At 51.2% G+C, this 12,162-nt stretch overlaps 1 protein-coding gene across 1 annotated transcript in view; it reads right to left on the bottom strand.

Annotated features, from left to right (window-relative positions):
- The window catches only part of GRIK3 (glutamate ionotropic receptor kainate type subunit 3), a 238,891-nt gene that overhangs the window by 50,529 nt on the left and 176,200 nt on the right, over positions 1-12,162 (bottom strand). Inside the window, exons 8-9 of the mRNA XM_007979376.3 lie at positions 7,010-7,117; positions 3,693-3,806 (exon numbers count right to left, since the gene is read on the bottom strand). Coding sequence (XP_007977567.2) covers positions 3,693-3,806; positions 7,010-7,117 — 222 coding nt within the window. The remainder of the gene's footprint in view (positions 1-3,692; positions 3,807-7,009; positions 7,118-12,162) is intronic.

The following is a 12,162-nucleotide window of genomic DNA, read 5'->3' as shown; positions in this document are numbered from 1 at the left end:
TGGGGCTGGGCCAGGCTGGGCCACTCCCTGTCACCTTTTAGCTGTCCCAGAGAGCCTAAGCCTGAGAGCATTTCCTAGGGCTCCAAGGCATGCAGACCATGCTGAGCCTTTTGGGAATATTCTCTGGAGTATCTGGAGCAACTCTAGTTTCAGGGGGCCCTAGACTAGTCCTTGCATGGGAGCGAGCATCTCTTCTCTCCCAGGAGACTCCGAGGACACTTTTGGCTAGACAGACTTTCTTGGAGGCCCATGTAAAGACTGTGTCACATCCTCTGTCCCCATTAGGGATACTCCAGAGGTCATTCCCTCCATTCCCCTGCCTCCAGGAAGAGTAGGCTTCTCTCACTGCCCCATAGGGAGAAGCACACCTCACCCTTCAATGATCTCTGGACACTGGGGATGGAGACAGCTGAATCATCAGTCACCCCCAGGCCACGTGAGTATTTGATACTACATCATGGGGTTAAAATGGTCAGTGGCCCCATCCATGGGCAGCAGGATATCTGCTTCAGGAGCTGAGACCATGGCCAAGGTAGAAGGTGAGGTGGTGGTTGGTCTGGAGTTCTATATCTCAGTAGGAGACTAGAGCTATGAGGGACCCATGAGGCTGCAAACCCTAATGCCTCCAAGGGCCAGCTGAGAAACACAATTATAAGAAGCAGCCCAGTGTAAACAAATAGGGAGGGCTGGGGGCAGAGTGAGGGACTGTGGTGAGCCAGGGAATGGCCATGAACCTGGAAAGCATTCAAAGGCAAATTAAGTTTGTAACACAACAGCCTGTGTTAGAGATCACCCCTGTGGCCATGGGCAGGGGTCTTTGGTGAAGTTCAGGGCTCTGCCTATGGACAGAAGTGGAGGCTTTCTCAAGATCTCTCACTCTGCATGCTGTATTCAAGCTGAGTTCACTGGGGACTGGATTTGTAATCAATAATAATGAATAACAATAGCAGCTGTCACTTAGTCACTTAGCACTCTGTGCCACTTTATTAATCATTCATCCTCTGAACTCTATAAAGTAGGTACGACTATTATCACCTCCCTTTTTCAGGTGGAGAAACTGAGGCACAGGGCGGGTAAGCAATTTCTCAGGTTCATAAGGCAAATCAACATCAAAGCCAGGACTCCACCCCAAAGGTCTGTGTTTTTGATCATCAAACTGTTCTTTCCTCATGTCCTGGTGCCACTGCCTGTCCCAAAGAGCTGCTGGGGTTGTGTCTGCCCAGATGCCTTGCAGCTGAAAGGCTGTGGGACAGATGGAGCTGTGACCAGGCTACGGGCCAAGACAGGTTCTCTCCTTTCGTAGCCATGGGGTTCCTAGGAACCAGCAGGATACTGGGAATGCAACCTCTGGGGACTCAGTGAGCACAGCAGGTCAGGGATCTTTGCAAGAAGCTGCAAGTATTGACAGAGAAGCTGTAAGTACTCACAGGTCAAGAGCATGGGGTGTCTCCTGGATTCTGCCTCTGCTTATGCAGCAAAAATCCCCCGTGCCTCTGCAGAAGGGTTTTATGCCCTTGAAATCAGGCTGCTGCCATTTTAATAAAATTTAACCCCATGATCTTTCAAGGTGCTTATATTTTGTATCCTTTTGGTATATTATCTTTAGCTTGCCTCTTACTGTTCAGAGTATTGTTTTGTGACTGAATCACCTTAGCTCATTTAATCATCTCTCTTCCTAATCTCCGAAATCACCCTAGTTTTACCTTTTTTTTAATCTTGCCTTGTGAAAAGTGTTTTATTTATATCTCACATTTTATGCAGCTCTGCTTTTAATCTTTTACCACCTTTTTATTATTTTATTTTTACCCTTTTATATTTTAGCTCTGTCACACTTTTATCCTTTCGCTTTTTGACATTTGGGTGTTACATTTTTTACCTTGTCTAGTCAGAGCTGTAAATTATTTAATTTTTCATCTTTCTTACTATCTTTCCTTTTTATCTCATTCTTTATCTTCATTTTCTCTTTATTATTTTCCTTTTAACCTTTTTATTTTGTTCTCTTTTTAGCCCTCCTTTATCTTTTCTATTTTTATCCACATCAACATCTCTTTAATTGCACATTAGTCTTCACCCTAATCCCTTTGCTCTTGTTATTTGTTTATTTTCATCCTTTACATTTTTACATCACAGTTTTTTTTTTGTTTTTGTTTTTTTGTTTTTTGTTTTTTTTTTTACCCCGTTCCTCGAGACATTTTTGCTTATTGGTTTTAGTAGACTGATTTTTATATTTGTTTAGTAAACAAAGTTGATCAATAAAGACCAGCAGGATGTGTGGTTTTAGGGAAGATGCTAGTAGGGGTCTTGCTCCAAAGAGGGGGACAGGTGGCCCCCGAGACCACCTCCTCAGGCTCTGTCAGCAGCTTTTCTGGAGCTACCGTGAGATCTCTATCATCTTTAGCTCAGATCCTCTCAATCATCCTAACCCGGAGGGCTGATGGTGAGACTCACAGGCTAACATTTATCTCTGGATGCCGACAGGATGCCTGGTATCTGCCGCTCCCTGGGCTACCTGGAAGAACGGCTTTTCCCCTGTTACTTCCCTTCCTGTTCCATGACATCTGCCACCCAGCCACCAAGCACATATACAGTGAATCATCCCAGGGAGGAGGACCTAAGACCACCCAGTAGGGCATGGTTCAGCTGCCTCTGGGGGCACGTGGGTGAGAACAAGCCCCATCTGAGCACCGTGGAAGGGGCCAGGTATAGGGTGACCAGTCTGGCCCTGGTTCTGCTCCAGTGCAGCCTCACTATATCCAAACCGGGTTGAGCTCCCTTTTGTGTAGAGGACTGACCCCAGCATGTGGTCCTTATAAACATATTTGCTTTATTATAAGTAGGAGCTGACTAGAGCCAGCATTGTCCTCAAAGGGTCTTCAGTCATAATTCACCAGGCTGTGACTGGGCTGCCTCTCCCCAAGATGGCCCGACTTGAGCCCCCAAAAGCAGGGCTGTGTCCCTGAGAGGATCTGTCCTGAGTCTCTGGATACCCCTGAGGCCTTCCAGGAGGGACAGGCACACATGGAGTGGGCACAGCACTGTTAGCACAAGGAGGCCAGCAGCCTGGGTCTGTTCTCCTGCCCACGTGTGAGCTCAAAGGTGCAGAGAGCCCATGGGAGGCCCCCAGAGTTGCTTCTTGGGTTGAAACGGGCCAGGAGAAGGCGGTGCTATTCAGTTGGGGAATGGAGAGAAGATGGGGTGTGATTCCAGTCAGGGGGTGTGGCGGTGGTTGACAGCTCTCAGAAGGGCCACCGTAGAATGCGGCATGTGTACAAGCTCCCAGCACCTGCTGGGCTCTCGAGGTGTGGCCACAGCACCCACCCCAGCTGGGGTGACTTGTTGGAAAAGTTTTTGCATGGGAACTGGGGTGGGAGAGGTGGATCCTCACTGAGGTTGCAATGGGCAGTCAAACCCCCTTAATTCCACTTAATATCCAGCATGGTTCCTACTCAGACGTCAAGAAACTGGGGAGTGAGTGGGAGTGAGACGGAAAAACACAGCAGCTTCTACCCGTGGCAGTGAGCAGCACTGCTGCATTCCAGCTTCTCTAAAAGCTTTCTACTGACTCTAAATGTCTCCACCTACCTGCAGCCTCCATCTTCTGGGTGGAGGGGATAGAGGGGACTCTTCAGCCCAAATGGCCACCCCACCCCCAAGGTTGGACAGTCCTTCCTGCAGGGGCTGCAGGCTCTTACCAGCACTGTGGTGACAATGAGTGATCTGTTTGTCAGAGAGTCGGTGACATTAGGACCTCGGCCTTTGGCAACCTCTGTGATGTTAAGCCCGTCGGCAGGACTCCACACTCCAACCTGGATGGACAGACAGACAGAAAACAGGGTGCTGAGTTCTTGGTCTACCCATCCTTCCTCCATATCGACAATGAGACCTTCATCTCATTCCCATTCATCATGAGCCTCATTGTCATGATGATCATCATCATCACGGCCACTGTGTTTCCAGGTAACCGTTCTGGACAACACCCCTGCTGCTCTCCCTCCTCTCCTGACGAGGGTCCCAAGGTGTTGAATCCCTGAATTCTGCCACCTCCCTTGACGGCAAGCCCATCACAGCTGAAGGGAAAAATGCAGAGAGAGACAGCAAATGCGAAGGCAGCCACAAGGGTCTCAGGGCTGAGCAGATGCCAATCAGGGGCTGGAGGGAATCAGGGGTCTATAGTCAGTTTCAGGTCCTGCCTTGGGACACAGTCTTTGTGGCTGTTTGGGGGTGGCAGCACAAGGAGGGAATGGACCTCCCTGGGAAATGCTGCTGGGTTTGGAAGCGGTTTGCTTTGTGGTTTTACGTTTAAAACTGGCAGACACCCAGACCGAGGTGGAATAATCTCTCTCCCTACCACGTCCTTGTGGATATTAGGCCTGAGGCTAGAGGTAGAGAAGGAAAGGTCAAGTTTAGAAATCATCCTAAAGCCCTGGGCCTCTTGAAGATCATTTTTGACCCAACTCTGGCCAGCTCTGCCTGATCTCAGCTCCTCTCACTCAAGGAAGGTTTCTGCATGCCCACTCTGTCCTTGGCCCAGTTGGGGGGTACTCAGGACACTTAATCAATTAAACAGGGAGGCTGAATGCAAACATCCCATTAAGAGAGCTGTGCAGAGCAGATAGCAGAGAGACACGTAATTATGCTTGGGTAATTCTGCCTTAATCCTCCCAAAGCCACCGGTTGGAGCTGGCTGGATCAACTATGACCCGGCTTAGCAAACAGAAGTGATAATATGAGAGGCAGAGTGGCTGTGTGTGGGAGCTCAGCATCCTCTCAGGCCAGGATCCCTGCCTACGTAGACCACCCAGGGCCATGAGGAGAGGAAACAGGCAGACGGCATCAAAGAGGCTCTTCTTTTAAGTGGGCTAAGCTCAGAGCCAAACTCAGCTTGAGCGTGCCCAGCAGAGCACCTGGGTGCAGGAGGTGCTCGGCAAACATCTGTTCAGAGGCCACATGAAGAGCACAAACCTTCACCCCAGCAAGCATCTACTGAGCTCCGACTGCATGCCCTGTTAGATTCCAGGTGCTATGGGGATGTGAGGCCAGTTAGGACTAAGGAGGACCCAGCCTGTGGAGGCTCTGTGCTCACAATCTGGGTGGCTGTGACCCGGGGCTTCTGGTGAGTGCCTCTGGCAGGCTAACCTCTGCCCAGGGATAATAGAGCTTTTCTTGAGTATTAGCTATGGCCGATTTGAACCAGCTGCCTGGAGGGCTGTTTGGAGAAGATTGTTGCAGGTGGGCTCAGATGGAAAGAGTACTCGAATGACGGGTTATTGATGCCTTTTATGGCACGGGGCGGGAAGTAGTGGCATACGTGCCACCTAATTGCCCTCCCTAGAATTTTAGGTTATCCCTAGAGATGGGTAGCTGAGAGAGCAAAAGTGGGATAGCTACTTGAGTGAATACTGCATTCACTCTAGCACTGCCAGAGGAGGAAGTGTGCTTTCCATCACTGCAGGAGCTTAAATAGAAGCTGGAAGATCTCTTGATGAGAACTCACAGTTTGTGTAGGGTTGAGCAAACTGGCCCTGATGATCTTAGGAGGGGAGGCCATAACCCCTGTTATTAAGGGACTGATACTATATATGGCGTGAAATAATTACAGAGTAATAGGGAGGCTTCCCCAGCCACCTCCTCCCCTGCACAGTGGCTCCCATGAGTCGCTGGGAAAGTCGGGAGAGACTGGAATAACTGTGGCCACAGGTACAAGGAGGACAGCATTGAGCTAGGCAGAGCCAGGCCTTTGCCTGAGGGACAGAGGTCACATCTTGCAACCAGGGCAATTGTGTGGGCAATAGCCTGGAGGTACAGGAGGGAGGGAGCGTGATAGAGCCATGGAGTATGTTTCAGGGAGATGTGGAAACGAGGCCCAGAGAGGCCAGTTGGTGCATTTCTTGGAGAGCTGAAGTTTAATGACTTGGCACTAGGGAGCCATGGGCAGTTTTAGAGCAGGGCAGAGCTGTGCTTGGGGAAGCCTCATCTGTGTGTATACTCTGGATGGCTGGAGGGCTCAAGAACCAGAGCGGCATGTTAAAATAATACACATAAAAGGCTTGAACCTGGGCACTGCCAGGGTGGAGAGGACAGAAATCAGTCTTGAGGCCCAGAGGCATCTGAAGCGGCCCCTCCACTCTGCTGGCTTCTGCTCCCTACATTTCATAGACAACAACTTGCAGGGTTGTAGAGGTTCCCTTGTGGCTCCCAGGGACCCACTTGCTGGGGACAGAGTGTGGCTGAGCCCCCGGACTCCAGGTCCCAGGGGATGCTGTGAATTGAGGGCTCGTATTAATCTCCCTTCTTGGCCCCGCAGCCTGACATTGACAGAATATGCTGAAGGCTCCCAGGGACTGGGATTGGCCTTATTAAAACATCTCTATGTTAGCCAGATGGGAGGCTCCAGCCCCAGGCAGGCCCGCTTTCCTGGTCCAAACTCTCTGGAATCGCAGAGGCCTTAGAAGCCCAGAGCGAAGGAACTCAGAATCCATGTGCTTCAACTTCTTTCCAAGGGTAAGAATCACCTTCAGTCTCCCAGACAAGCAACTGCTCTATCTTTGCTTAAATGTCTCCAGTGACAGTGAGCTCACGACTCACAGGGGAGACACTCTCTGGTTAGAAAGGTTTTATGCTTTTTGTATTCTTAAATTTTTACACAAGAACATGTCTGTCCTTCTGCTCCATGACAGCCCTGCAGGGGCTCAGAGACAGTCCATCCACCCCATGGGCCTTGGTCATGCTTCCCAGGTTAGGCATCCCCGGCGACCCTTACTCACAGAGTGACACTGTGGGTGTCTGCCGCAGCCAGGCCACTGGCTTCTGTACCCTCCAGTCCAACCGGGCCTTCCTGTTCTCTGATGGGCCCCCAAGAGCCACAGGCTACACCGGACTGAGTCAATCCCTGAGGGGCAGCTGGACTCTGTCTTGCCCCTTGCCTCTGGGCCTCTGCCTGAAGTCCGCCCTAGGAGATTTAAGAAGCCCCTGCTCCTCCCCCTGCCCTCCCTCTCCTGAGACCACGCACCTTCTCCAGGCCATCCTCTTTCAGGCTGATGATGTCCAGATCAAAATCCGTCCGCAAGCCACTAGTTTTGTTGAAAACAATTCGTCCAGTTAATCCTTCCCATTGAGCCTGTGGAGGGGAGAGGGCAGAGCGGCAATTCCTCGGGCTCATAAATCATCATTCGGTACAACTGTACAATGCTTCATTTTAATTACTCCTTGCACTGATACTGTTCCCCCAAGACCATGATTAATTAATAATCACCTCCATCATTGCTCGGGCTGCGGTGCGAGCCAGCGATTTCCATAAATTCTATTATGCTCTTTAGCCAGCTTTACATTTGCACCTTCTCGTGTACAACATCGATCTTGGATGCGCTCAAATGAGTCCCTGCCCTGAAGTCATGGGAAGGGGGAGCCCATGTCAGATCCTGGGAGACAGGCAGGGAGGCAGGCGGGCAGAGGTGGGGCAGGCAAGGCCTGCCAAGAAGCAGAAAAGCCAAAGGGCCAAGCTGGCCTTGGCTGTAGAACCAGATATTTGGCGTAGCCCCCTGAAAGGCAGGGGAGACTGAAATCACCCCCTCACCTCCCAACTCCGGCCCCATGTGTGTTGTGGTTAAGAACTCCGGGGTCTGAAGGCTGGGTCCAACCACAATTAGCCATGTGACCTTGGGTATTTCATTTTACCCCTCTGCCCCAGTTTCCTCATCTGTAAAATGGAACTAATCATTGCATCCATCTTACCAAATGCTGTAAGAGTGAAATGAGAGAAGCCATATAAAATACTGAGAATGGTCCCTGGCACAAGATGAACCCTGAATACATGGTAGCTTTTTTGTTATTTTTGTATCGTCATTATCATCATTAACACAGAGAGAGGCAGGCAGAGGTTGGGGCAGACCTAAAGTGGGAAAAGCTCCATCTTCTACATCAGGGGTTGACATACTATGGCTGGAGGGTCAGCCTGGCCCCTGGCTGATTCTGTAAATGGTTTATTAGCTCACAGCCATGTCCCCGTGTTTATATACTGCCTTTGTGCTGCAACTGTGGAGTTGACTAGTTGCAGCAGAGACTGTGTGGCCTGCAAAACCTAAACTATTTTCTATGTGCCCCTTTACAGAGAAAGCTTGCTGACTCGATTCTAGATCACATCTTTCCTGCGGGCCGAGAGCATTGAGTCTACAAGGTCCTTTCACATTGTTCACGCCTTGTAACCTCCACAGCAGCCGTGGGAGGTGGCCATGCAAGGATCACGGTTCCCACTTTACAGACGATGAAGCAGACCTCAAGGGGGTCATGGGTCTTCCAAGCTCACAGAGTAGAACAAGAGGCAAAGCCAAACTAGAACCTGGGATCCCAGGGCCCCACACCTCAGTCTGGACCTGTTTCCCTCCTCCAAGAACTTAGGATGGCAGCTGGTGCACAGTTAAATACCCGAGCCTTCTGTGTCAGTGGCAAGAACAAGGCCCACACATCCTGGAGTCCTTGGGAACAAATGTGGGCTTGGGAGCAAGAGGAGGGGAGAAAATCTGGGAGCTCACGCAGCCAGACTGGGCCAGAGAGAGGGTGGGCGAGGGAGGGAGGATATCCGGAGAAGAGGCACGGGGCAATGGAAGGAGGTCTGAGTAGTGGGAGCCTGGCTCCCAGTCCTTGCTTTGCCGCATTGCGTTCCTAACCACTCCGAGCCTTGCTCCCTTGCAGATTCTGAATGGGGCTCCACAGCCTCTCCCTGCGGAATGCCCCCAGCACCCATGCATACACTCACAGTTCAACCCACAAGGTCATGGGTCCACAGTTCCCTGGAGTTTTATTGACAAATCCCAAATGAAAATCCTTAGACATCTCCAAGCACATGGGCAGCTCTAAGACACTTTTACAGGTAAATGGGTAGGTGGGTAAATATGCATAAAAAATCAGGCAGTGGGGCCATGCTTTGGAGGAGAGGAGGCTATAAAACCAAAGTGGTTAGAAAGTGGGCTCTGCACAAACAAAGCAACCACTCTGAGCTTCAGGAAGAGAGAAATTACCTACTTCACAGGTATGAAAAGGCATATAGAGTGCTGGGCACCGTGCCTGCATACACGATCACAAGGATGTGACAGAGGGTATTATTTCTCCTTCGTGCCTTCCCTCTATTCAGCTCCCTTAGATTAGGGCTGGCCTTGGGCTGGGAAGGGAGGACCAGTCACTTGGGCCCTGGCCCAAGGCTCCAGTAGAAAGCTGGTCACAGAGGGCTATTATCCTTCCCCATATGAGCTCATTCAGTTCTCACTGTGACCCTGCCAGGTGGGCATCAGCATTGCCCCCATGTTCCAGATGTGGACACTGAGGCTCAAAGAGGGACTGAATGACGCAGGTCTCAAGTATTGGGTGGGACAAGACAGATTAGCTGCAGTAGCAGCGCTGAAAGGCCTGGGGTCGAGGCACCCAAGGTGGAGTCAGGGAAGCTTACATGGCGCCTAGGGAGCTGGGGACCAAGGGGTCGGGAACAGAGATTAAAAGATGCATCAGAGAAGGTAAAAGCCACTGTTTATGACTTCACAGGGAAGCTCAGCTTCCCTCAGGCTGGCTCCCCAGTCCCTCCGTCTTCTCTCCTCTGTGGGCCCCACGCCCTCGGGCTATCTCTTGGCACCCAGGGGAAATCACAGCAGGTGCCTTCAAACCTGCACTGTGAGGAAAGCCTTCCTGCCTGTCAGCTACAGAGGCATTAAATGCCAGCAGGTGCACGGCCTGTCTGTGGGCGGGTGGGCAGGGCAGGCCAGGGAGTGCAGACAGCTCCTCCCCGTGACATTTCCTGCGCTGCCCGCCCCCTCTAGCCACCGCTCAGGACTTGCTAAATGAAAGATGCTTCACACGCTCTGAACTCCGGCCTGGTATTTTCCAGCTCCACTCGGAAATGCCAAGTCTTTAAAATGATTTACTGTCATGCAATCAAATGGGGAGATGGGCAAGTTGGAAACGGTCTGAGGGAGGACTGTGCTGGGCTTGGGCAGGCATCTGAGCTTTGGTTGTGGCCAGCTGTGGGACCACAGGCACCACGGGGCTACTCTGGGCCTTGGCCACGTCCATGGACCTAAAATGGAGATAGGATAAATGTTTCTGAAAGAGTTCTGTAAGGGAATGTGAGCAGTGACGGTCACTCATTGGGCCTGGGAAGGAGAACGGGCAGTGGTGAATCTGCTCCCCTCAGGGACTCACAGCTGAGCCTCAAAATTTCCAAGGGTTGAGAGGTGAAGTGTGAACAGGGTGGGTGTCCCTGAAACAATGTGGCCTGGAGATCTGGTAGTAGAACCCCATTAGCAAACAGGAAGGCACAGTGATAACAGTAGCGATAGCGGACGTAACGGTGATGGCAGCCAACCTGTTCAGCACCTGCTATAAGCCAGGTGCTGTCCCTAGTGTGACACATGTGCTGAAACTCACCAATCCTCAGAACAACCCGATGATAATGTGCTATCGTTATGTCCACTGGATGGAGAAGGACACTGAGGCACAGAAAGCTTCAGTAGCTTGTCTGAGGTCATGCAGTTAAAACGTGGTGAAGCTTCCAAGTCACTTTTGTCTGGCTCCTAAGGCTCCCAAATTTCCCGATTAAGCCAGAGGAGCAATAGGACCAAGTTGTGGCCTGGGACACTGAGACCCTCACAGTGGCCTCACACATGGCTGCTCAGCAGGAGGCCTGCTGAGGAAGGGGGTGCAGGGGGCCGAAAGTCAGGTCTCAGAGTTCCCTGAGAGCAAGCCGATGATCACACAGCCAGGGCCCTGCTCAGGGCATTGGACAGTGGGATGTCCTGTGCAGTTTTGAGGGATGAGAAGCTGGATGAGAAGGGATCATCAGGCCCTCCTATACCAAAACATCTGGGACTGGAGTCCCTTCTAGGGGTGAAGGAACTACAGCCAGGCACTGAATTGATCTCTCACAATAACTGTGAGGTGGAGTTTGCCAAATGTGGAAACTGACTCAGAGATGTCCCGTAACTTGTCTGAAACCACACAGCTGGGAAGAGGTAGAGATGAGATCCAAAGGCACATGTGTGGTGCCCTAAAGCCTGTATCTTATCCACACTTATTGTTCTACTGTGTGAGAGGAGCTGTACTTGGTCTCATCTGGAAGCAGCAATGGTGAACTTGGGACGTCAGGGGAAGCTGCCCTCCCTCAACCCCCATCCAAGGTGGGGAGTTTCTCTGCTGTTTGTGCTTGTAGAGCTGCCTTCCTTTACATATGGGATTCTCTCCATTAGTGCTGTGACCTGATGAATGCCTCCCTCCCTAGGCTCTGCGTGTGCACAGGCGAGTCTGTTTTAGCCCTGTTGGGCCCCCAGGGCATAGCTGGGAGCCTGGAACCCAGCTGCCAGTGACAAAGTGCGATTGAATGAATGAGTGTGCTCCTAAGAAGGCAGTCAGCTTCATTTCCGGCCCGCTGTGATTGTTACAGAGAGCTCATCTATCCTTTCCATCCGGAGTCCTTCTAGAGGGCTTCCCCCACTGCCCTTGGTGTTGCCCTGGACATGGTCACTCCCTCTGGCCCAGGATAACTCTGCCTAGATCTTGCCCTCCCGAACTTTCTTTGTCTATCATCTGCTGGGATTTGACTCTGGCCAGGTCCTGGGTTAGGTGCTTTGCACATAGTTTTTCACTGTCTTCCCAACACCGCCTTTAGGCAGGCACTCACTATACCATACTGAAGATAAAGAGTTAATCATCTCACCCAAAGTCATGCAGCTAGCTGTCATGGAGCCAGGATGCAAGTTCCGGCCTTAATTTTCCCTATCCATAAAATGGGGACAATAAGCCCTGCCACCCAAAGCTTACGAGGACAGGGGCAGATGGAGAAGCCTTTGAAATACAAGTAGACATTGTGTGTTCCAAGGTCTTGGCAGCAGGACAGGTTCCGTGTTCTCTGGTTTCTCTAGAATCAGCTCCATTGATGGGGTTTTCCACAGGAGAGCTGGTGCCAGCAGAGGTGTGTCCCAGTGGGAGTGCTGGCTGGGAAGTTGGTCAGTGGGGCCATGATGTGAAGATGAGTTTGTGGGGCTGATTATTATGTACTGACCCTCCTCCTGCACTAAGCACTTTCCATGCAATGTCTAACTTCATCTGACATGCCCATGAGGTAGGTTATGCTTCATATACCCATTTCACAGATGAGGTGACTGAGGCTCAGCAAGGCTCTCC

This window comes from Chlorocebus sabaeus, chromosome 20 (genome assembly GCF_047675955.1).
Source record: "Chlorocebus sabaeus isolate Y175 chromosome 20, mChlSab1.0.hap1, whole genome shotgun sequence".
Classification (NCBI taxonomy): domain Eukaryota; kingdom Metazoa; phylum Chordata; class Mammalia; order Primates; family Cercopithecidae; genus Chlorocebus; species Chlorocebus sabaeus.
Note: the sequence above shows the minus strand (reverse complement) of the source record. Positions and strands in the feature narration are given on the sequence as shown.